The following is a 21,128-nucleotide window of genomic DNA, read 5'->3' on the forward strand; positions in this document are numbered from 1 at the left end:
TTTTTCTGGTATTTTAATGATCATTTATATTCAATAGGAGGGTCATATTCACCAAACAAAACAATGTGTCCGACTCCGAGGGGATGTTTCATACTACACAGATTCCAAATGAAAGCATAATAAAAGATATGAGCATCTCCAGTAATTTGAAGTTGACCTAGTGTGGAAGAGAAAAGCTGGTGTGTGAGGAAAAGCGACTCCAACTAGATATAGTTGGGGTTATTTGTCTTATTTTATCTTATATGACCAATATCCTGTGAGTAATCTTTGTCAAGTGAGGATTTGGGACCACCGACATGGTCAGTGTCCTTTCTCGACGGTTCCCGGGGAATTCCGACGGTGGGTGTTCAGTGCCTTCTAGTGGCCATAAAAGTGAGCTACAGACCGTCTACAATTTTTACAAAAACTGTATTAAATATCGTGTTGCTTTTTTCGTCGGTTTAATAGACTTTTAATTATTATAGCATTTCCACCATCGGTAAGTATTTCGTGCATGCAATAACTGTCTTTGAGTTCAAATTGTGCGTCAGTGTGGAGATCCGCTCCCCGTTCTGCGCTCTGACGCCAGATGAAAATTTAACCTTTTTTTTTTTTTTTTTTTTTCTTTTTACATCCAGGAGGACGTCCGAGTCACAGCAAGAAAACAGGCAACCTGTCGTTTTTCCTTCACCATCCGCTCAGGAATACTAATCACAGTCAAGGTTTTGCATCGCATTTTTCTGACAGGATGTCATCTGGAAATGCTGCGTCACACGAAGGTAAGTGTCCTCCGTTCTGCACCAGGGCAGCCGCAGCATCTCGCTGTGTCCTAGTGTGGTTCAGACAGGCATCTTACAGTTGGATCTATTCACGGAACATAAAATACACATTTTAAATCCTTAACAATTTCAAACTTGATCCCCCCCCTCCCCACACACACACCCTCCTCCATATGTATTCATAAAAACGGAAAAAATATATATATTGCTGCTTAAGTAATGTGGTATAAATGTTAAAATATATTTTTCAGCATTGCTTCATGAAATTTATTAAATAAGCTTAACATGCTCTCCAGGTGAGCTTCCCCAACTTCAACATCAGCCCTTCCTGTTCAGAGATACATTCCTAATCATTATGCATCATTCCATATTGGACTAAGATGTTGGCTTCAGGACTCTACTTGTAGGTCTTTCAGTCAGCTGGTTTGATTTAGTTTTTGTTTTTTTGTTTTTTACACCTATTTCCAACAAATGTAACCTCAAAACACTATCGACATTACAGCTTATACACAGAAATAAATTGTCAGTTTTTTCCCCCCACCCAGAAGCACTGATACAGGAGAACTTTCTACACAAGCCTTTTAAATTACAAAGACACCAACTGTAATTTCCATATGTAATTTTTTTTAAAACTTTTGCTTTTATTCAATTTGGTTTTGGGGCCCTCTTGTTTTGCTAATGTGGAGTGGTTGCAATAAACAGATTATTAAATTATTTAAAAACCTGCCAAACTTACTGCATCTCTGACTTTGATGTTTACATTATATTCTATAGGCACATAGAATATGGCATGCATTTATTGGCGCCGATTTCCTCAACTTTGGGGCATTGGTGATCGACTGATACATGTGAGGTCAATATCCACCGATCTTCTCAACCTTAGGAAAGGTTTATAAATCAGCCTCTGTCCTCTTCTGCTCTGTAGTGAGAGGTTTGACTGACTGACCGGCCCTCCAGGTCAGGTCTGCACGTTTACAGTTAACAATATTCACCCCACTGTTGCCAACTCAGTGGCTTTCTTGCTACATTTAGCGACATTTCAGACAAAAAAAACTGGAATAGGCCAAAATCAAAATCGGCAGGTCAGGCTTTTTAAAAATCGGTAACCAGGAATCGGCCAGAAAACTGCAGTCATAACTTATAAATTGATGTAAAAATAAAGTTTGTTTTAGATATATAAATAATCATGCTCAGCAGCAAACTAATATATATCGCCAACTACAGATACAGCAGCTCATTTGATTTATTAATGCAGCAGCCATGTAGCCTGATGTAAAATCATATTGCTAGACAATGCCAAACATTGAAAAGTTGTAATTATAATGACCAAACTCACCATTTTGAAGCCAAAGAACCCTCATAAATACACAAAACCAACCACGAGAATCAACTAATTTAAAGTTAAAACTTAGTTTCACTCAAATACAAACATTGTAGCATAAATGTTCGGCCGTTGAACTGGACCATTCCAGGTCCCCATCAAGTTTCTATTTGCAGCTCCACAAATCTTTCTGATAAACATTACGTTACCAGGAAAAAACATGTTTTTATCTTGTCTTTATTCTATCCTCTCTCCCTGAAGGATAAGTTCCTTCTTTTGCGACATTGTTTTGCTTGCTTATCTTCCACCAGAGCTTTGGATGCTCTCTGCACAGCAGCTAATATCACCGTGCAGAGCAGAACCTACCGCTGCTGCATAGAACAGCTATGTAGATCAGGGGACCCTATGCAAGAAAGCATCAACAAACTGTGTGTGTTTCTTTCTTTTTCAGGCAGTCAGCCCTCTCTCGAATCAAAGACCGAACCTTTGAGGATTGTACTGCTGGGCAGGACTGGGACGGGCAGAAGCTCCTCAGGAAACACCATCCTGGGTAGACCGGCCTTCTGGGTTGAGCTGTCCCCCTCTTCTGTCACCGCAAGGTGCAGGAGACAGACCGGGACAGCAGGCGGTCAGAGTGTCTCGGTAATCGACACCCCAGGGTTCTTCCATACAGACCTGTCCCCGCAGGAAGTCATGGCCGAGGTGGGCCAGAGCGTTAGCTTGTACTCCCCAGGACCCCACGTGTTTTTGGTGACCCTGCAGCTAGGGAGGTACACCCAGGAGGAGAGAGAGACCTTGGAGTGGATCAAGGCGATGTTTGGGGCTGAGATATCCAGATTCGCCATGGTCCTGTTCACCTGGGGGGACCAGCTCCGAGGCAAATCGGTCGAGTCCTTCCTGGACGAGAGTCCGGAGCTGTCCGGGTTTGTCAGCAGCTGCCATGGGGGGTATCACGTCTTTGACAACAGCAGGCAAGAAGGGACGTCGGAGTGCCCAGAGCAAGTCTTAACCCTTCTTAAAAAGATTGACGAGATTGTTTCAAACAACCGAGGCAGCTGCTACAGCAACGTGACATTCAAGGAGGCTGAGAGTACAATTAGGGAGGCGTGGGAGAGGATACTGGAGGAGAGAGGACCCAAACTTCAGGCATCTCTCAAGGAGACTGAAGGAAAGGAGAACCCAGAAGACTTGGAGAGAGCGAGAAGAGAGGAAGAGGAGGCCAAGAAGAGAGCCGAGAGGCTGTTCTGGTGCGAGCTGCTGACTGCACTGGGCAGAGGAGCAGCAGAGGGGGCAGGTATCGTGGGAAAGGACAAGAGCAAACCAGTGAAGAAGGCGAAGGTGGTGGAGAAAGCGATGGGTCTGGCGGTGTCGCCGCTCTCCATCAGGTCCGCTGCGAAAGTGCTGGAAGGAGCGGTGAAAGAAGGCGGCAAGGTACTGCAGAAACACAAAAAAACCCTGCTGCACTGACGGACTCGCCGACGACATGCTGGTTTGAGTCTCTGAATCAAGATGGACAACCTTTATTGTCACAAAGACGTGATGTGTTGAAAGGAAGACTCACAACAGCGTTCTGTTGATCACATCAGACACTTTCAGTCTCTACACGTCTTAAGAGCACTTTAAGACCGGGAAGTAGTGTGAATGTTTCTGAAAACAAAACATGACCAGATCTTTGAGCTAAGAGAATTCCTCATGTAATAAAAGCAAAAAGTGGATTTCTGATTTCATTGACTAACTTTTGAAATTACAATAGAAATGAGAAAGTTTAAAGTAAAACACTGCAGCTTCTTTGGCTTTTCATAACACAATATGATGTTAAGTCCTTTTTTTTTTACCCCCCCCAACAACAACAAAAAAGAACAATTACACAAGACAAGGTAAACAAGAAATCCATAACCGTAACAAACTTGGCAATAGAAAATACAGTAAGTTATTCAGGGAGTGCCTATGAATACAATCTGTGAGAAAACAAAACATTGGGGTTTTCACATGTTGGACGTTTGGTGACGTTTAGTTTAGGAACCTCTCACGATTAAAGCTACGGTCTACCTGAGTGCTCAAAACACCGGCTGAAACAACCTACAAGTTTGTTTTCATGCGTTCGACATTCAAAACCGTTAGTACAAAAAAAACCAGGCTGGTTATTTCAAAGAGCTCCAGAGTCGAAAGCAGTTTCTGAAAAAGGAAATGTTGGGACAAAAAAAAAAAAAAAAAAAAGCAATCTCCTCGCTGTAATCCGCAGAGAACCGCGGCGCTCACCGGCAATGAGTGTCTCGGGTCCTATTTGCGTCTCAGGAAAAAGCAGAATGACACATCCGCGCCGCATTGTCGCGCACGCACTTATACGATTACGCACAAACACAGACTTAAAGTACCAGTCAAACAAAACAAAACAAAATAATCTATTTAATTTTGGTCTACAAATATAAGACCTTTAGTCCCTTTTGCTAAAGTACAGCTACAGGGAAAGGCGAAAGGATTCTGCTGTGGCAGGCACTGACGTGAAACCTAAACCGGCATCGGCAGGCTCATCTTCCCTCTTCCTCGGAGAACTGCAAAAAGATACAAGAAACTGTGAGAACGCACTCTTTTTTTTTTCTTCGGGAGATAGGCGATTAAACTCGGTGTGCGGATTTCCTCACCCCTCGTGACGTAAAGGTAAAAGAAGTCGCAGTAGAAGATGGTCTGAACGACTCCGGACACGATGGCGATCTGGTCGTAGAAGCCCTCGGTGTGGTAGCGCCACACCCAGTTGGCGATGTACAAGGCCCTGTAGAGGCCGAGGAAGAACAGGTAGTGGGTGGTGATGGACTCCGCCTCGCCCGTCTTGGTGATCATGAAGAGCTGGGGCATTATGGCGACGGACTCCAGGAAGATGGAGAAGGTCCACAAGATCTGGAGGAAGGATCGAGGAGAGGGACACGTGTCCGTTTCTACCTTCATCACATAAAAAAAAAGCGAAAGAGTTTCCAGGATCTGTGGACTCGTATTCGTTTACCTCTAGTGGAGTGAAGGCGTAGTTCTCCAGGAAGGACAGGCCGATCACCGGGATCAGCAAGAACTCCACTCTGAACGTGTCGTTCTCTGAATCGTACGAGTTCCTGAAGCGCATGTAGATCAAATACACCGTAGCGTAGGACAGAGCCAGAAACACCACCTGAGAACAGAGTCAAACACTGATTAAAGACACGACCTTCAACTTATCACTTGCTGGCTTTGCACAAAGCTGCCTGCTTTGCATCACTGCTACGGAAACGAGCTGCTCAACTCATTGAACTGCTAACTATGTGGTAGCTGATCATTCAAGTTCCATCCATTTCAACTCTGTGTGTCGATCGTTTATTAAGCCAGTTCCCTAATTGTGGGAAATTGGCCAATTCTTACATGAGAAACCGATCTTATCCATTGATCTTATCTACCTCCACAAAGGTCTGAAAATCAGCCACTGTCTCCTTTCGCTCTGCCGTGAGAGTGAAAGGAGACAGTAACAATAGTCACCCCACTGTTGCCAACTCAGTCGCTACATTTAACAACCATTTAAACCAAAATAAAATCAATATCTGCCAAAAATCGGAATCAGAGAACTGCAATCATAGTAATGACATTTTCTGAAGCACTAAATGTTGGGCTTTAATCAGCCGTTTGACGTTTTAGACGTATCGACATGTTGATGGAGACGTGTGTGTGTGTGTGTGTGTGTGTGTGTGTGTGTGTTTGTGGGGACGATTTTCCTGACATATACTATGTTGTGGGGACCAATTGCTCCTTGTGGGGACCGGAGCCTGGTCCCCACAAGGGGAAACCCTATTTTTGGGTCAGGGATCAGAGTTAGGGCTAAGGTATGAATTGAGTTTTGGTTAGGGTTAGGTATGTGATGGTTAGGGTTAGGAAAAGGGTAAAGGTAAGGTTTAGGCTGTAGAAATGAATGGAAGTCAATGGAAAGTCCCCACAAAGATAGCAACACAAACATGCAGTGTGTGTGTGTGTGTGTGTGTGGGACATAACTCTTGTAACACATATGGACTTTGCTTCACAGTCCCCTCAAGGCTGCTGCCATCCCCATTTCTTATGCACACTTCAGTCACTCTTTTTTTCCATCCACTTAGCTTCACATGCTTGGATACAACAACTCCATAAACAGCCAGTTTCTTTAGCAAAGACCTCTTTAGTCTCATTATGTTGAAAGTCTGCTGGACTGTACTCTTCCTTGCGACGTGAAGACCTTAACGTTTTATTTTCCGTTTTTTTCCTCATTGGTCTAATGCAGGTTTTTGTTAAATGAACACAAATAAATACTTGAAGATCCTCACAGTGCGTGTAATGTATCATGTTACTCTAATTTATGAAAATGAACTTGTAAATGTAGTCGTGTACAAAGGGGAAGTTACAAAAGGCTCATCTAATGGAGAACAACACTTTTCCCCCCCACACGCACTTTAACTTTTCTTGTGAGATAATTAATCAGCTGTGAGTTCTCCAACGTACCTTCATGACTGTGTTGTAGGCTGAGATGTAGACTGTGAACAGGTCAAGGTACCTGGTGGTAAAAACAAGTGCGAAGAGCACCTGAGACTTCCCAGAGATGCCTGCGAGACAGAGAAGGCTTGATTATGAGCAGCAGTGGATAATAGCACCTTCATGCTAATTATTAGCATTGACAGTCGATGTAATTGAGTTTAATGATAACCCCAGTGTGATAAAGTAGGCGGAGCACTGTGGTTTGTTGACACTGCCACGTAGCCTTTACACACATACAAGTAACTGTAACCATAACTGTGCAAACTGCAACCATGATTTTAGTATTTTTAATAACTACAGAAGGCTTTATGGTGAGTATGCAAACCATAAGGAAATGAAGCATTTACACTGCAAACACACACATACAGTGACGCCGTGCAGTCATACAGCAGGAAATCAGTTACTTCTGAGGTAGCTCACCAGCACAAGATTTGGACCTCCATATCTTCATCAGCAGGATGAGAATAGCCACCAAATGGGACACGTCACCTGCCAGCCGAAAGATGTTCATGCTGTTGCCCCTAGAGTCCTCACAGGCCTTCAAACTCCCACAACACTGACTTCTGAGTTGTTGACCCACAAAGGGAAAATAAGCTCGGAGCAGATTAAGAGAGGAAAAAACAAGCTAGCAGCTTCGCAGTTGACGTTAGACGGCTCTGTTAACCGCTTGTCTGAAATATGAGTATGTAAACAGGTAAAAAATGTCCGCAATTTCCAGAACAGACTCCTGGCATGAGAGAGCAATGATGTTTCCAGAGGCAAGCTGAGAAGAGGAGGTGACGTGGCTGCCAAGCTAGCCCGATTAGAATCTGACAGTTACGTCGTTTTCTGTTTGCGCTTTCAAAGTAAAAGTGTTTACTCTTCGGTTCAGATTTAACCCACGTAAAATAGCGAAGAAAACGTCTCATACACGAGATTCACTCAAAGAGACAAAAATATAATCTGCTGTTTGTGGACATTTTAAGCTAAATTCTATGTGTGTTTTGTGCAATGAAATTGTAAGCTTTTATTTTGAAAGCTTATCATTTTATACGGATTTCCTGTGTTGTTTTTACTGTGTGGAACTTGACAATCTAGAAGAAACGGCATTTTAACCTGTAAATCCTTAATTAAGCGGCAGGTGGCGAGAAGCTACCAGGAAAATACAAGACAAAAACATCTCTTATTCAGTAAATTAGAATATACGTCTCGTCCGTCAGATTAAAAGTACATTTTTGAAAATAAACTTTTAGCAGGCAGTTTTTTTTCTGATGTATACTAATTTTAAATGTCATATTTTCATAATTAACAGAAATAAAGATTTTCAAACATCCAATTGTGTGTAACTACGTGTTTCACTTAGTAATAAAGTTCCGGAAATGAACGGACTTTTCAAGAATATTCAAATTTATTGAATGGGTCTGTCCATCCATAAACAAATTTCTAAAATACTTTTTATATATATTTTTGGGGACATTTTTAACAGCAATTATTTTAAAAAATTATTTTTCAACAGGTTTTGTTCTGGCATCACTTACTCATCACTTGTATAGCACCTAATGGTTGCTATGGTGACTTGGTTACCCCCCCCTTCCCCCCACACACATTTATATGTATAGAAATCCCAGACAGAGCTGACCCATGTGAAAGCTGTCATAATAACCGTGAGCTGAGCAAAAGGTTATTGGAACTAATCTGACACCCAGGCCTGATTAGAAGCTATTTATACATACACACAGCATGGTGAGGATGCCTGACTGGTTGTGTTTCCTCACATGATGGAATGCGGGCACGACGGTTCGTCATATTTACGTTTTTGCAGAAAAAGATCCAGTTAGTTAGCTTAGTGCAGGTTAAACATTTAGGCTGTGACACTTCCCCCATCAAGGGCAAACACAAAGTTCAGATTAGGAAAAAAAAAAAATCACTTTGTAGAGCCATTTCACTACAATTACATCTGTCAATCTATAATATGTTTGTCAGTTTTTTATATCTAGAGTCTGAAAATGAAATGTATTGTATGCTTAGGGAAAACAACAACAAATGAGCAGCAATGAATCTTCTATTTCATTATCTGATACTGTGGAGAGATTACATTTAGACAGCCGAGTTTGGTGACTTAGTTGTTTTAGAAAGAAAATTGCTGTGATGATGGTTAAACTGTTACTTTAAGAGATTTTCTCTTCCTGGAATCAAAGTGTGAAATCCCTCCCTCTTTTTCTTGTTTTCAAACTCACCTCAAAGCTGGGTTGTACCTGTGTCAGCTGAGGGTGAAATCTGATTGGCTGCAGCCTCTCGGCATCAACCTGTGATTCGTAGGTCAGAGAACAAACCTGTTTCTGTTTTCAAGGAGTGAAACTCGCACAGTCGCTGTAACCGAGAGGAGAAATGGAGCAGCATCAACTGGACCAAGAGACCTTTTCCTGCTCCGTCTGTCTGGATCTACTGAAGGATCCGGTGACTACTTCCTGTGGACACAGCTACTGCATGAACTGTATTAAAAACTTCTGGGACAACGGCGAGGAGAAAAGCTACAACTGCCCACAGTGCAAGGTGACCTTCACCCAAAGGCCTGTTATAAAGGAGAACACCATGCTAGCAGCTTTGGTGGAGCAGCTGAAGAAGACTGGACTCCAAGCTGATCCCTGCGATGCTGGACCTGAAGATGTGGCCTGTGATTTCTGCACTCCGCAGAGATGAGGAAAAATCCAGCAGATGATCCAGAGCAGGGAGGAAGATGTGAAGCTGCTTCAGCGGGAGGTGGAGGCCGTCAATCACTCCGCTGATAAAACAGTGGAGGACAGCGAGAAGATCTTCACCCAGCTGATCCGTCTCCTCCAGAAGAGCTCTGATGTGAAGCAGCAGATCAGATCCCAGCAGGAAACCGAAGTGAGTCGACTCAAAGACTTTCAGGAGAAGCTGGAGCAGGAGATCACCGAGCTGAGGAGGAAAGACGCTGAGCTGGAGCAGCTCTCACACACAGAGGATCCCAACCAGTTTCTCCTCAACTACCCCTCACTGCCAGCACTCAGTGAGTCGACACGCTCATCCAGCATCAACATCTGTCCTCTGGGACACTTTGAGGACGTGACAGAGGCTGTGTCAGAGCTCAGAGACAAACTACAGGACGTCCTGAGAGACTCATGGACAAACATCTCACCGACGGTCACTCAGGTGGATGGTCTACTGCAGTGCTTCTCAATTCCAGTCCTCACGCCCCCCTGCTCTGCATGTTTTAGATGTGCCTCTACTCCAGAACAGCTGATTCAAATGATTGCATGACCTTCAAGTACTGCAGAGGCCTGTTAATCACCAAAATATTGAATCCAGGTGTGTGGCAGAAGGGAAACATCTAAAACATGCAGGGCAGGGGGGCGTGAGGACCGGAATTGAGAAACACTGGTCTACTGTCAGAACCACAACCAGAACCAAAGAGCCGAACTGGGTTCTTGAAATATTCACATGAAATCACACTGGATCCAAACACAGCAAACACACAGCTGAGACTATCAGAGGGGAACAGGAAGGCGACGGTGACGACTCGGCACCAGTCGTATTCTAGTCACCCAGACAGATTCACTTACTGGTGGCAGGTCCTGAGTAGGGAGAGTCTGACTGGATGCTGTTACTGGGAGGTGGAGTGGGGAGAGAGAGTGTTTGTAGCAGTCGCATACAAGAATATCAGTAAAGCAGGAAGAAGGAATGACAGTAAATTTGGAGGTAATGACAAATCCTGGGCTTCAAATTGCTGCAGGTCTAGTTTTGAGCACGACAACATCCCGACCTTCATCTGAGGTCCGATATCCTCCAGAGTCGGAGTGTACCTGGATCACACAGCAGGTCTTCTGTCCTTCTACAGCGTCTCTCAAACCATGACTCTCATCCACAGAGTCCGGACCACATTCACTCAGCCGCTGCACGCTGGACTTTTTGTTTGGCACACCGGAGACTCTGCAGAGTTCTATAAACTCACATAGATTATTTTCAGGTATTTCTGATTGTTGATCACAGTTTTGTGCTCTGGTGCCTCTGATCTGCTGCTCTGTTCATATTTTGCATGTTTTCGTACTTCTGTTTGGATTTCTACTGCCTATAAAATCATTGAATCAATCAGCAACCTGCGAGTGTTAAATGCTGTTCACTTTGCGTCTCAATGTCACCGTGAATGTTCAGTGAATGTTTATGGACAACACTCGCCTGATTTAAAAAAAAAATAAATTTATTCTACTCAACATGTATGCATAAAAGAGACATTATGAGTGAAACTGTCATTAGAAAAATGTTAATATTTGAAAAATATTAACATTATTATATTTGCCAGTAGGTAAGACTGATGCTCAGACAGGGAGGAAGCTCCTGATCGTCTCCTTTCCTCTCCGTCTCCTCCTCCCATCATGTCCTGCAAAGGACTGATTGACGCAGCACTTTCAGTCTGTTCTGAGTTCACACAGCACAGTAGAGTAGACAGGATTACAATCAGTGGAGGAGGAAAAGCAGGACAGACAGTAAAGGATTAAAAAGACAACCACAGCTGGGATGAAATAAGAGATATGCAACAAACGTGAAACTAAATGAGGAAAAAATAAACTGGAGGAATAAAGGAAAATTACGGAAAAAAAAAGGAAGAACATGGGAGCATCGGCGTAAAAAGTGAACGCGGGGTTCACTCCTGAAGAAGGAGGATCAAACACATCCAAGCAATACAACAACGTCTGAACTGCAGGGTGAGTAGAGATTTTGATCAATTCACAGCGTTTTTTTTTTTGTTTTTTGATAACCAGAAGATGTGCACATGAGGGAAGATGTCATTTACTTTAGTTGTGTGCATTTCAGCAAATTGTTCACATTTTATGAGCTCAAACGGAAGCCGACAACGTTAGTGTGCCTGGTTTTTGTTCAGAGTCAAGCCGGTGCCTCTGCCACCTTCAGAAAAGAAAAAGAGGGAAAATTATTCAGTCTTATTATTAAATAAAAATGAAAAAAAAGAAGAAAGAAATCAATGTTATTATTATGGGATTAAATGTGGTCGAATTTAGAAATGTTTATCAAGCAGAAGTGTTCAAAATTACATAAATGAGAAGTTTTTAATGCAAAGCTTTAATGGTCTAAAATACAAAAAATGAACTTAGTTGAGTTGATTGAATCTACATCTTTATTTCACTGTTCCCAAAAAACAGGGATTAAAAACTCAAGAGGAGGAAAGTTTGTTGTCCGAAAAGGAAAGAAAAAAAAACAAAAACAAACTAAAACTAAACAGGTGTTGTTCTTTCCTAAGTAAGTTTTTCTGTCCTGGAAAAATGTCTGTGTATTTATGGTAATTTTCAAGACAACCTATTTGTACAATTCTGATCATACAATTAAGGTGTCTGAGCTGCTGCTGGCCACTGTGCCAAATAAAACAGGAAACATGACACTAATAATGTGCCAATCTTTCTGAGTTCGACTAAATGTAATAAAATCAATCTTAGCAACACAAACGCAAAGGTAATTTTCTATTTAAAGCCACTCAGGAAACCTTTGTTCTATAACTTGTCACTGAATGTGTCAGGTAATAATTCAAACCTTTTCCAAGACAGTGACTTCAATTCCTCCTTTTAATGACCTGCATAAAGACTACTTTGCATAATTGCTTCTCTAAATGCCATTTGGCAGCAAAGCCCCCATCAGGCCATAAAACTCTGCTGTCCACATTGTGCGAGTCATGCTTTTTTCTTTCTTTCTTTTTTTTTTTTTCTTTTGACAGCAGACTTCCACTTCTGCCACCAAGTACTTTTGTGTTTTTGAGAAACCAAAACAGGATATTTAGTTGAAAAACCTCTGCACTGGTGAGAAGTTCTCCATCTTTAAGGTCTTTAAGGAATTCATTTTTGTGTGTGTGTGCAAATTTTTCTTTACAAAAGTTCAGATTGAACAAATAATGTTTATTGACATCAACTTTTTAAGCCTTGTCCCAGATTTTTGATTGGACCGAGGCCTGGACTTTGATTGAGCCACTTAAGCACATGACTAAAAATGTCAACCTATAGAAGCTGGTAGAATGATTCCTTAAAGGCTTGCGTCTGTAAACGCAGCAAAAGATGGTTCTAGAAAGGGTTCATTCAAATTTATGCGTGTTAGAAAAATTCAAACGATCCTTCGATCCTTTTCTTCTCATTACAACATTGTGTATCATTTTGTGTGTTGGCTTGTCACAACAAATCCTGATTTAAAAATATATATATATTGAAATCTGAGACGCTAAAATAAAAACATGTGAAATGCGTGTTTAAGGACTGTGTTTTTTGGGGGGAGTTTTCTAGCTTAATTTGCATCTAAATGCAAAACTGATCTGAACTTCATGGAGGAATGTTAAATGTTACACATGTCCAGATACATTACCCCATCAACATTTAGCAAACCACAAAGAGACGTCCCCCAGAGCGAGGCACTGTGACGAGATAATCCTGTCTTCACTTTGTTGCTGCAGAAGAGAAGGTCAAAGGAGTTCACAGAGTCCTGATATATTTTACATGATTGGATCAAAATGAAATCTAAATCCAGATTTTAGTTCACTGATTGAATAACTCCGGCAAGCCTGCAAGGAGAAGCGGGGATGGATGGATGGATGGATGGATGGATGGATGGACGGACGGACGGACGGACGGACGGACGGACGGACGGATGGATGATTGAAATATAGACTAGTCAAAATCAAACCCAACATGTTCAGTTCATGAAACCTAACATTCTACAGAAATACAAATGACAAGAAGTCATGATTTGGAGTTTCACAGTTATGTAAAATGTAGTAATTTAAGATATTTCGTCCCGTATCTTTAAGCAGAAAGTTAAAATTCACATGATTGCAACTAGCAATCATGTGACTGCTAGTTGCAGTCACATAGCAATTCCTACACAATTCCACTTGATTCTCATCTCCATCTAGGTTTTCTCCCATTGAAGTGGATTCCTATAGTAGAATTTCAACCGGGCCAATCAGAAAACAGAAGGAGAAGTTGTGAACGATGACGGTGTTTTTCTGTGCTGTTTTAGTATTACAGTTTGCCGAAGGTTTAGCAGTGGCAGTGGAGGAAGTAATCGAAGCCGTTCAGTCCGCATTGGCCATTCTTTCAAATATTGATAACAATAATTTTGTTGGGCTTGGGCCTTTTATTCACACAGTGGAGGATATTTGTTTACATCTTAAGCTTCATAGAGTCAAGCTGGAAATACATACGTCACGGACAAATGTTAGCAATTGAGTAAAGTTTCAAACTTCAACAGAGGAAGCAAAGGTTTCCCAATAACCAACCGTCCAGACCCTCTGTAGAAAGCAAAGTGTAGAACAAGGGGCTGGTTTTTTACCAAACTACATTGCAGCTACTCTGATTCTGGATTTCATTCATATTTTGCTTTTGTTTAGGTTCCTAAACTCTTTGGTGGCTCTTCAGATGCACCTCATCAGCCATGGAGACCTAAAGTCTGGGGGCACAGCGCGGTCTGTCGTCCCACCGTGGCCCATTCACAGCAATGACAGGTGCCATGGGAAGTAGGTCCAACAGGTGCGTAGCCTCCATCCGGGTAGAAACGACCTCCACCTTTAGGCTTTATTTGACTGCCTGTATGTTGTTTTTAGTTGTCATACTGCAGCTGTGGTTGTCTCACATCGTACTGTGAGAATATAGAGGGCTTGTTAATATGGCTTGGCTGGGTGAGTCAGCCCCAGCTCAGGGGTATTTACAGCAAGAGGATCTTCAGAAAGGCCAAGGCCACCCTAAATTGTCCTGCATGTAGGCAGGCAGAGATCTACAACAGTTACTCAGGTGAAACGGATTCACCATGTTAACACAGAAAGTTCAGCATAACCGGGTCTAAAATGTTCTGTACTCACGAGGTTCTGATTGCTTACGTCTTCTGTCTCTGAGTTTTGTATGGGGGAGCCAACCGAGGATTCGCTAATGGAGTATTTCCCCAACCACATCGACTATGTGTCAGTGGGTAAATGGATGATCAGCTGGGAGTTTTGCCATTTACCTACACATGGAAGTGACATAAACACACGTCACTCTCGAAATAGGTTGTCAGACTGACACTGATTCAAATCTAATCCCGTAATCTGATGACAGCAATCCGTCTCAGATCGCTAAACTGAACTCACCTTCCCAGCAGGTAATCCTCCCGGAGAGACAGGTTACTTTGGATGAGCCACTCTGTGGAACAGTAATTTAGCAAATTTGAGTGGATTGTGTCTGAGAGATTTGACTGAGTTACATGCGATGTGTTTCCATGAATGTTGCTGTGAGATTCTCTATGTTTCCTAAAATGTAATCGGGGATCCCAAAGACAAGTGTTTGCCTTGATCTTTAGTTCTTTGTGGTATCTGGTGCACAGATTATTTTGTGCTGACTGTAATGTCAGTACATTGTCCTATAAAGACATTTTGTACTTGTACTTTTAAAGAAGTGCCACCGCTCTTTTGTAGGATTTTTCTCAGTTACAAAGCAGAAATACTTTTGAACCAAAAATATCTTCATAATGTTCTTTCAACTCTTTCATGATATTATTCTGTTTTCAACAAACGTAAGGATAAGTGTAATGTGTTTATGCATTAATCTGTAGCACACGATGTGGATGAAATATTTGCACACCCTCACCATGGGAATGGATGTCCTACTAGTTTTGAGTTTTTAATGATAAATTTGGGCCATTCGTTTTCAAGTGTGTGACTTATTTAAGAGCATATGTTTAATAAAAAAAAACATAATAAATTCAAACTCCTGCTTTTTTATTCTTTCAAATGGTTTCTTGACCTCAACAAAAGAAAGACTCAAACGAATCCTCAAAGGCCCCAAAAGAAAGTGACATTCATGCAGATGCTTGAGTCTACTTTTATTTTGTAATCGTTCCTCAATAGAACATTATTATTATTATTATTATTATTATTATATTTTACCTATACATATAAAATATTTAATGTTAATGTTAATGTTTGACAGGTACAGCATTGTGTCAGACATCATACCAGAGGAGGAGCTGCAGAAGATTTCCAGCCTTGCGCTCTACAACGGTCACGGTTCTGCCAACGTGAAGGAGCAGAGTAACGCGGAAAGAGAGGAAGGCAGAAGGAGGCCCGGAGCCTCCACTGTGGTGCCCGGCTCCAGCGGACAAAGAGGCATGAGCAACTACAACGGGAAGGTCCTGACGAGGGGCTCCAGCCAAGTCCGGAGCCGTTTTGTGAAGAAGAATGGCCAATGCAACGTGGTGTTCACTAACATGGAAGACAGGAGTCAGCGCTACCTCGCCGACATCTTCACCACCTGCGTGGACATCCACTGGAGATACCTACTGCTTATATTCTGCACCAGCTTTCTGATCTCATGGCTGATCTTTGGTATAATCTTTTACAGTGTCGCCCTTGCACATGGGGACTTTGATGAACCCACTAATCAGAAATCTAATGTGCTGGTGACAGGAATGTATGGAGCCTCCTCTGGGCATGCAGTCGGTGGGCAGACACAAAGGATGCCCTGCATACTGCACGTTCAGGGCTTTGTTGGGGCGCTCCTCTTCTCCATGGAGACTCAGACTACTATTGGTTATGGCTGGCGCTGTGTTACAGAGGAGTGTCCTCTGGCTGTGTTGACAGTGGTTATACAGTCCATTGTTGGTTGCATCATTGACTCCTTCATGATTGGCACCATCATGGCGAAGATGGCACGGCCAAAGAAGAGGAACCAGACCCTGATGTTCTCCAAAAACGCCGTCATTGCTCTTCGTGATGGCAAACTGTGCCTGATGTGGCGGGTAGGCAACCTGCGGAGGAGCCACATCGTGGAAGCTCATGTCCGTGCGCAGCTCATACGATCGTATGTCACAGCTGAGGGCGAGTTCATCCCTTTGGAACAGATGGACCTCAATGTGGGCTACGATGAAGGCACGGACAGGCTGTTTTTAGTGTCTCCACTGGTCATAGTCCATGAGATAGACAAGGATAGCCCCTTGTACACTCTGAGCCGAGCTGATCTGGAAGCAGACGACTTTGAGATCGTTGTGATCTTGGAGGGGATGGTGGAGGCCACAGCCATGACCACGCAGTTCCGTAGTTCTTACCTTGCAAGAGAAATCTTCTGGGGTCACAGGTTTGAGCCAGTGATCTACGAGGACCGGGACCGCTACAAGGTAGACTACGCGCGATTCCACAATACCTACGAAGTCACGTCAACGCCCCATCTCAGCGCAAAAGAGCTCGATGAAGCGGCAAGCCGAGCGTCCTCCACTGCATCTCCAGCATCGGCACATAGGTCTACGCAAGACTTGATCTCGCGGTCTCTGACCGCCTTCTGCTACGAGAACGAGGTCGCACTGAGCTGTGCGGAGGAGGAAGAGGAAGACATATTTGACTCCACACAGATGGTAGGGAAGGACAGGGCAGAGGAGAGGAGGACTTCTGTTGATTTTCAAAGCATGTTTCACGACACAGCAACCATAACCTCAGGCAGTCACAATGTGATGTGTGTTCTGGACATGGACAATAACCAGATGGAGTTCGACATCCTACAGACTGCGATTCCTCTTGATCCAGTCAGCTATAAGAGTGAACAAGAGGCCTAAAGAGCGGGAGCTTGGGTTGTTTGTCCAGAAAGTTGGATGTGTGTTCAGTTTGCATCAAAAAGAACAAAAGCTGAAGCTCATTTTGCCTTTCCAGTGCTTTCTTTCTTTCTCTCTCTCTCTCTTTTTTTTAATTGTTGTTGTCTTTTCACTTATTGTGTTAAAATTTCAGCAATATAGTTTTGCCAAGACTGCAATGCTTGGAGGGCCATAGTGATCAAGGAGACTGATTCAGCATGTGGACAAAATATCTCTGAAGAACATTTGGCTTTATTTAACTGTGAGTTCATCACCAAATGAAAGCACAAGCATGTTAAGACCAAGAATTTAAAGTATACTTTAGAATGTGTGTATATTTCAAAATTACCTTTGTATAAAATACTTTATTTGAAATGTAACTATAAGATTTTAGAAGAAAGCAACTGATTTAGTTAAAAATTCTCTGCATTGTACTGAAAAGCTTACAATTTCAGGGGGCAGTTCTGAGTACATCCCTGAAGCAACTTAGCCATTTAAGGGCATTCTCTAAGTGTAGCAGATGGGTTTATTTGCATTTCTGAAATCAACAGTTCAGGTTGTTCTGCAGTGGAGTTGTGTGGAATAATTACAACCAGTCACAATTTAACCTGGCGCAGCAGTCAGAGTGATCTGAGGAGCTCAGATATTCTCATGTGAGAGTCAAGCTAACAGCGACTTAGATACTAGCCAGCTGAAGCAATGCTGCATTAAAATGACACACCAGCTCAGAAGGATATAATACTTAGATATTCTTCAGTTTTGTTTTTAAAACTTTCTTGCAAATTTAAACACTGATGATCCATTTAGCCTCACATCTGCCAACCCAGACCTCAACATCCAATATGGCTGCCATGCGTTTCTCACAAAGCAATTGTTGCAGTAGTAAAAAGTCAATTTGCTCTATTTTCTCTCTTGCAATTTGTTCTCAGTAAGTCACTTTCCATTCGTAGAGCTGTACATATTCTGCTGTTGAGTGCTTTGCTGCGGTGTTTGTCATTGCTTGCTAATTGCTAATAGTAGTTAGCTTCAGGTAGGAATTATTATTATATTTACCTTGTAAAGCATTAAAAATATCTTTGTAATATTTTGTATGTGCACAAACTATTGCTGTTTATGCCTGATCCTACAAACTCCTGATTGCTGTCTAGTCAGGGAAGCTAATGACTACTGCTAGCTACTCCACGGTGCCCCACACAGAAACAACAAAACAAACTTCACATCTAACACAGCTTTTTTATTGCCTGTTTTGAATTTTCGCAAAAGACCCTGCATTTCAAATGTTCAGTGGTTAAATTGACTTTTATGTGACATAAAATGTGATTCTTTGAAGACGGAAACAGATTGATTTGCTACAATTGAAAATAATCAAAGTAGGAGGATTTTTTTGGTTGATTATTTGCTTGGTTGCATATATAGTTCTGCTTTTCCAGCTTTGTTTCTAGTGAAGGTGCGATGAGGGAAGTGGCTTTAAGTTGTATCTGTACTGTTGCTGTTTGCCAAATGTCTGGAGTTTGGAGGGGAAAGGCGGAGGAGTGCCTCTGATTTCGTGTGCGGGTAATGTGGAGAACAGGGCAGTTTAAGTGTACTTGGTGTCTGTGACGGCAGGCGGGGTGAAAGGTCGCCGCGAGGCCCGAACAGGAAACAAAAGGGATGAAGGCTGCTGGTACAGTCATCGGACATGCTCAGCATGTCGCTGGATTTGCACAGACAGGATTAATTCAAGAGTAACTGAATGTCATGGGAAGTGCTTCAGTCTGAGTTGGTGCAATGACTCTATAATAGATGATATTACAGGATGACAACTCTTCTTAAAGGGACAGGATGACGAGAGGTTTGGATGCTAGAATGTGATCTTACTCTGATTTTAGGGACTTTGTGTATAAAGGATTGTTTGTTAAGGATTAGAAGCCATTCATACACATATAAGTAACACCAAAGCAAGAAAGCTGGTTTGCTTTTGAAAATGTAAATAAGAACAAAAATGAAATCATTAAAAGAAAGTTGGAAAAGAAAAACAAAACATGAAAGAAGTTAAGTTTGACATTTTAATTATTTCAGGATGTCTTTACAAGCAGCTCATTAAACTACAAAAATATTTGAAATTGAGTTTTCCCTTTTGTACAGAAGCCTGTAAAGGCCAGCAGTTACATGGGGGTAAAAAAATTAGGATATCCTACATGAAAGAAGTGTTGGAATAATGTTCTATGAGCAGATGAGTGTGAAATGTACTATTTGAACACAAGCAGAGGACGTTAACCAAATGTAGAAACTTCACACCAACTGTGAAGCACGGAGGTGGAAGAGTCATGGTTAGGGGGTTGTTTGCAGCGGCAGGATCGGGTCATGCAGAATCCACCAGGACATCCACCGTGCAACAGGAACATCTGTGAAAACACGAATGGGAAAACAGAAGCGTGGCATAAAAATAACCAAAAATGAACCTTAACCAAAAGAGTCAAGGCAATAGAAAGTCAAAACCCAGACACTGAGATTATTAAAATGCTGTGGACTAAGTAGCTTGTCATTGTAGCTACAAGAAGACAGGGTGTCCTAACTTTTTCTTTCTCTAGAAAATATAATTTGTTGACATCTCTTCACTTTTGCAGGTAAATTCCCTTGAATTTATGCTGATTTGTAAACAATGTCCTGAAAAGGTACTATACCCCAAAACTGCGTGAAATCACTGTAGTAGTCCTAAGATTCAAATTACTTTCACTTTCCATGTGAGATTTTTTTATGCTTTAAAGGCAAAAATGTTGTTTTAAATTATCAAGTTTTTGTTCACACGCGCAGCAAGCAAATGTAGCATCGCCGTTTTACAAGAGACAGACTGTAAATTGTAATATCAAAGAACTGATTTTAATCCTTTTCAAAAGTTTAACCACATTTTTTTCTTTTCTTTATAGCAATTATATGTCCTTGTATTGATTGAAGGAAAGTATCATCACCCAAATCTGAGTAAAATATCTTAATAGAATATATTTTTTATAAGATAGCTGAAGTTTAAACGTAAAAATCCAAGAAAAAACTTTAAGCAGAAGCAGAAACTTTTATCCTTAAATTGAAATAGGCACACTGCCAGTCAAAAGGTTTTTTTTTTCTTTTTTATAAATGACAGATCAAAGTTTATCCGTCTGTATGCCTGTATTTATTTTATCATCCATATTTTTTTTGCATTGTTACATTCTTGATTGACTGGACAAGCAAGTTAGCAGAAGAAGAAGAAACAGGTTTAATTTTTTTCCCCCACCGCTTGTGTCGCCCTTATGGTGGCGCCCTGAGTGGTGAGCCATATCTCATAAATCAGAGCCACTTCTGATGATATTCATAACTTGATTTTGTGTTTAACTTTGTGCTTCCGTAAGATGAACTCAGTCTAGAAAAAGACAAAAATATATGCTGTTTTGAGCTGTATTACTTGTCATGTGCACAATGGAAATGCATATGTGGATAAAACATATATAGATATATTTTTTATCTACTTTGCTACCAGGTTCTTCCTGAACCGTTATACACGCAGATTTTTTCGCTATTCCTGTTATTTAATTTTCAGTCTCTTCTTGCAGAGAACATGGAGCATAACTGAAAGAAACGTATTTTATTAATTTATTTTAGGAACACCTGAAATACAGAGTACTTTACTTTTCCTTGTTCACCTTTGACGTTGTCAATAAATGTCTATGTCATCCTATCGCTTCGTTCTTTTTACAGTAAGTTTGGCTGAGATCTTTATGCTATATCCAACTCCAGCCACTAGATGTCCCTGTGGTCGTTTTAACACTCAAAAAAAAAAGATGAACAGAAACTCAAAACGGGTTGGAGAAAAAATACTATGAAGCATTAAGAACTGGGTTTTTACACACTTTTCATTTCAAAAGTATTGCAGACTAAACTTTCAACAGCTCCCCTTCCTTTGCATTGACCGCACAATAAAACACTAAAGTTCA

General features: G+C 41.6%; 3 protein-coding genes and 2 pseudogenes across 3 annotated transcripts; 4 read left to right on the forward strand and 1 right to left on the reverse strand.

Moving 5' to 3' along the window:
• Positions 1–2,363: 2,363 nt before the first annotated feature.
• On the forward strand, positions 2,364–3,546 carry LOC106915483 (GTPase IMAP family member 7). Its single transcript, XM_014983101.2, has one exon. The coding sequence runs from the start codon at positions 2,485–2,487 to the stop codon at positions 3,544–3,546; it is 1,062 nt and encodes a 353-aa protein (XP_014838587.2). The 5' UTR covers positions 2,364–2,484.
• Positions 3,547–3,583: 37 nt separating this feature from the next.
• kdelr3 (KDEL endoplasmic reticulum protein retention receptor 3) lies at positions 3,584–7,388 on the reverse strand. Its single transcript, XM_014983103.2, has 5 exons — positions 7,018–7,388; positions 6,565–6,665; positions 5,078–5,236; positions 4,722–4,974; positions 3,584–4,631 (listed from the first exon to the last, which is right to left on the reverse strand). The coding sequence occupies exons 1-5, from the start codon at positions 7,106–7,108 to the stop codon at positions 4,588–4,590; spliced, it is 648 nt and encodes a 215-aa protein (XP_014838589.1). The 5' UTR covers positions 7,109–7,388; the 3' UTR covers positions 3,584–4,587.
• An 830-nt stretch (positions 7,389–8,218) lies between these two features.
• On the forward strand, positions 8,219–10,693 carry LOC106915471 (E3 ubiquitin-protein ligase TRIM38-like; annotated as a pseudogene).
• On the forward strand, positions 9,957–10,693 carry LOC148157951 (tripartite motif-containing protein 16-like protein; annotated as a pseudogene).
• Positions 10,694–11,163: 470 nt separating this feature from the next.
• kcnj4 (potassium inwardly rectifying channel subfamily J member 4) lies at positions 11,164–20,872 on the forward strand. The gene is made up of 3 exons (XM_014983097.2): positions 11,164–11,300; positions 13,979–14,117; positions 15,552–20,872. Exons 2-3 carry the CDS (start codon positions 14,086–14,088, stop codon positions 17,164–17,166), a joined length of 1,647 nt encoding a protein of 548 aa, XP_014838583.2. The 5' UTR covers positions 11,164–11,300; positions 13,979–14,085; the 3' UTR covers positions 17,167–20,872.
• The last annotated feature ends 256 nt before the right edge of the window (positions 20,873–21,128 follow it).

This window comes from Poecilia mexicana, unplaced genomic scaffold (assembly GCF_051168715.1).
Source record: "Poecilia mexicana isolate PSO_F unplaced genomic scaffold, ASM5116871v1 scaffold_8, whole genome shotgun sequence".
NCBI lineage: Eukaryota > Metazoa > Chordata > Actinopteri > Cyprinodontiformes > Poeciliidae > Poecilia > Poecilia mexicana.

Bases quoted from the DNA above. Each gene is read 5' to 3' on its own strand.
- LOC106915483 (XM_014983101.2), top strand. From the start codon at position 2,485: ATGCAAGAAAGCATCAACAAACTGTGTGTGTTTCTTTCTTTTTCAGGC.
- kcnj4 (XM_014983097.2), top strand. From the start codon at position 14,086: ATGACAGGTGCCATGGGAAGTAGGTCCAACAG. The intron at 14,118-15,551 runs GTGCGTAGCCTC...AATGTTTGACAG, and splicing joins ATGGGAAGTAGGTCCAACAG to GTACAGCATTGTGTCAGACA.
- kdelr3 (XM_014983103.2), bottom strand. From the start codon at position 7,108: ATGAACATCTTTCGGCTGGCAGGTGACGTGTCCCATTTGGTGGCTATT. The intron at 5,237-6,564 runs GTACGTTGGAGA...CTCTGTTCTCAG, and splicing joins CCTACAACACAGTCATGAAG to GTGGTGTTTCTGGCTCTGTC. The intron at 4,975-5,077 runs GTAAACGAATAC...TCCTTCCTCCAG, and splicing joins ACGCCTTCACTCCACTAGAG to ATCTTGTGGACCTTCTCCAT.